Here is a 2,919-nt window from a genome sequence, read left to right on the forward strand (position 1 = left end):
GAAAACATTTCCGAACGGAGAAGTTCCGCCCGGAGGCGCCACGTGGACGACGGCGTCGGCAGACTTTGTGGCAGAAGAAGCGCTGATCAGTCTCCAGTTGGTGAGAAAACTTGCACGCCGCTGCGAACACCGGCAAGGAGACATACGGTGGGCATATGTTTCCAACACGGGTCGTTCAGGATGGCCGTGAGGTTAGCAAGGATTGCCGTACCGGCGGGGATGACGTAGCCTCCTAGCTGTAACTCGGTGGTCGTTCTGTGTGGCACGCTCAGAGGAATAATGTCCGCTAGAAACAAGAAAGAAACTCGCGGATGGCATTCTCTCAGAGTATCTAGACGTTTAGTAGTGTTGCTCGCCTAGTTATGCTGTGCGAAAAAAACCTGCCAAGTATTATCAAACAATATTTGTGTCACACCTAATTAGGCCTACTATCTACTGACCACGCTAGCTTTCTGTCTCACCTACTCTCTGCACTTCGGCTATTGTCGCCCGCGTGTACGGCATGTTGTCTTGGTCCGCCATGCAAGGTAGCCTTCCTCGTCCGATGACGTCATCGATCTCGGCCTGAACTCTCCGTAGGACGTGAGGGTATTTGAGCATAAAGAGCAGACCCCAGCGTAGCGTCGTCATGACGGTGTGCGATCCGGCGAGAAACAGATCGCGTACTGAGACGAGCAGCTGAAAACCTATAAGATGAAGCCGTCATACGTAAGCGTGTGTCTGTCGACTCCTTCGCGTATTATATAATTAATGTAACCTCATTCATTCTTGTCATATGCGCGTGTAAGTGCTTGCGTGCGTGCGTGCGTGCGTGCGTGCGCGCGCGTGTGTGTTTGTGCTTGTGTGCGTGTATATGGGGACGTGCATTTGTGCGTGCGTGCGAAGGTGCTTTTCTAAAGAATGTGTTTGTGTGTGTGCGTGTGCGTGTGCGTATGCGTGTGCGCGCATGTGTGTGTTCGTGAGTGTGGGTGTGTGCGTGCGTGTTCGTGCAACGCTTGACTCACTAGTGAATGTTGAATCTGTCCCCGCCCGCTGCCGCTGCGCTAGCAGGTATGCGTCTAAGTAATCTCTCACGTCTCCCTCTTTCTCCGGCGCCTGTTCTTCGTGCTCGCCTATGTTACTCTGCAGCTCCTTGTTCACTCCTAAGAACGCCGCGTCCAGCTCTCTCAGCATGCGGCTGAAGACCGGCAGGTGTCGCAGCACAGGGTAGAAGTTAAGCATGCCCTGTTTATGCAACACATACCGCGTATCAACGTCCGCGCGTAGGTAACGGACAACTTTTTTTCCGGGATTCTTTTGTTTTTCAGGGGCGGTCTAACGGCGCCTTTTCCTGACAACGGGTATTCGTAGGAATAACGCAAAGCTATTTTTCATTATGAATTTCCGGCAAATTTCCGTGACTTAAATGAACCCATTTCTTCAACCGCGAGGTCTTAGTCGATTATAACTTGACAAACGGCAAAATATCCTAATTATAAATTTAAATCGATAATTAATGACAAAAAATGTAGTGAAATCAGTACCAAATCGCTGTCTTACTCCTTTGTCATTATACGCTCCTGATGATATTATTTTGAGGAAATTTTTCAAGTTTTCAGTAGCGATGATGATGATGATAATAATAATAATAATAATAATAATAATGATGATTACGTTAATTAATAATTATGATAGCGGGGGAGTAGTCTGCCGTGTCGTGATATGGTAAAACACACCCTGGTCATGTAAAACATGTACGACGGTGTATTAAACATCAATTTAGTTCCAATTATGTAAAAAAATAAAAATTGAAAGTTGGCGGGTTTCAGGGCATCGCCCAATCAGCACCCCTCGAAAACAATAACCTAGCAGGGGTCCCCAACCACGATCACCGCTGCAGTCTTTTGACGGGTGACGTCACTGTATTCTCCGGTCGGCATATGTTTTCATGAAACAGAGTATCCGCGTGACGTCAGTGTACGTCACGCACGAACTCGGCTATCTCCGAAGTTGAATGCATACAGCCTTCTGATGGTGCTGGTGATAGCGCATATCAACTTCCGCATCAGACTTTCCGTATATCAAGGAATAATGCAAAAAACCTAACCCTAACCCAAACCCTAACCCTAACACTAACACTAACACTAACTATAAACCGACTCGGCTATCTTGTATACGCATGTCATAGCACCAAACACTATCTATGGTGTATAGATAGCCACTGACGTCACACTGACGTACACTGACGTCACGCGGATACTCTTTTCTATGGAAACATATGCCCACCGTATTCTCCTTGCCCTGGTGTCGCAGCGGCCGTGCAAGTAATCTCACCAATGGAGAACGGGATCAGCGCTTCTTTCTGCACAAAGTCTCCACGCTCGTCCAGGTGGCGCTCCGGGCGGAACTTCTCCGGTTCGGAAAAGTGTTTCGGGTCGTTCAGGATGGCCGTGAGGTTAGCAAGGATCGCCGTACCGGCGGGGATGACGTAGCCTCTTAGCTGTAACTCGGTGGTCGTTCTGTGTGGCACGCTCAGAGGAATAATGTCCGCTAGAAACAAGAAAGAAACTCGCGGATGGCGTTCTCTCAGAGTATCTAGACGTTGAGTAGTGTCGCTCGCCTAGTTATGCTGTGCGAAAGAAACCTGCCAAGTATTATCAAACAATATTTGTGTCACACCTAATCAGGCCTACTATCTATGAATGCCACCTACTGACCACGCTAGCTTTCTGTCTCACCTACCTCGTGCACTTCGGCTAGTTGTCGCCGCGCGTGTATGGCTATGTTGTCCTTGGTCGCAGATGCAAGGTAGCCTTCCTCGTCCGATGACGTCATTCATCTCGCCATTGAACTCTCGCGTAGGACGTGAGGTATTGAGGCATAAAGAGCAGACGCCTCAGCGTAGCGTGTCGTCATGGACGGTGTGGGCGAATCCGGCGA

General features: G+C 49.0%; 1 protein-coding gene across 1 annotated transcript in view; it reads right to left on the reverse strand.

Moving 5' to 3' along the window:
- Window positions 1-2,919, reverse strand: part of LOC106817571 (cytochrome P450 2D4-like) — an 11,540-nt gene that overhangs the window by 2,123 nt on the left and 6,498 nt on the right. The window contains exons 4-6 of the mRNA XM_014822245.1: window positions 1,005-1,224; window positions 462-686; window positions 167-286 (exon numbers count right to left, since the gene is read on the reverse strand). Coding sequence (XP_014677731.1) covers window positions 167-286; window positions 462-686; window positions 1,005-1,224 — 565 coding nt within the window. The remainder of the gene's footprint in view (window positions 1-166; window positions 287-461; window positions 687-1,004; window positions 1,225-2,919) is intronic.

This window comes from Priapulus caudatus, unplaced genomic scaffold (genome assembly GCF_000485595.1).
Source record: "Priapulus caudatus unplaced genomic scaffold, Priapulus_caudatus-5.0.1 Scaffold1775, whole genome shotgun sequence".
Taxonomy (NCBI): Eukaryota; Metazoa; Priapulida; class Priapulimorpha; order Priapulimorphida; family Priapulidae; genus Priapulus; species Priapulus caudatus.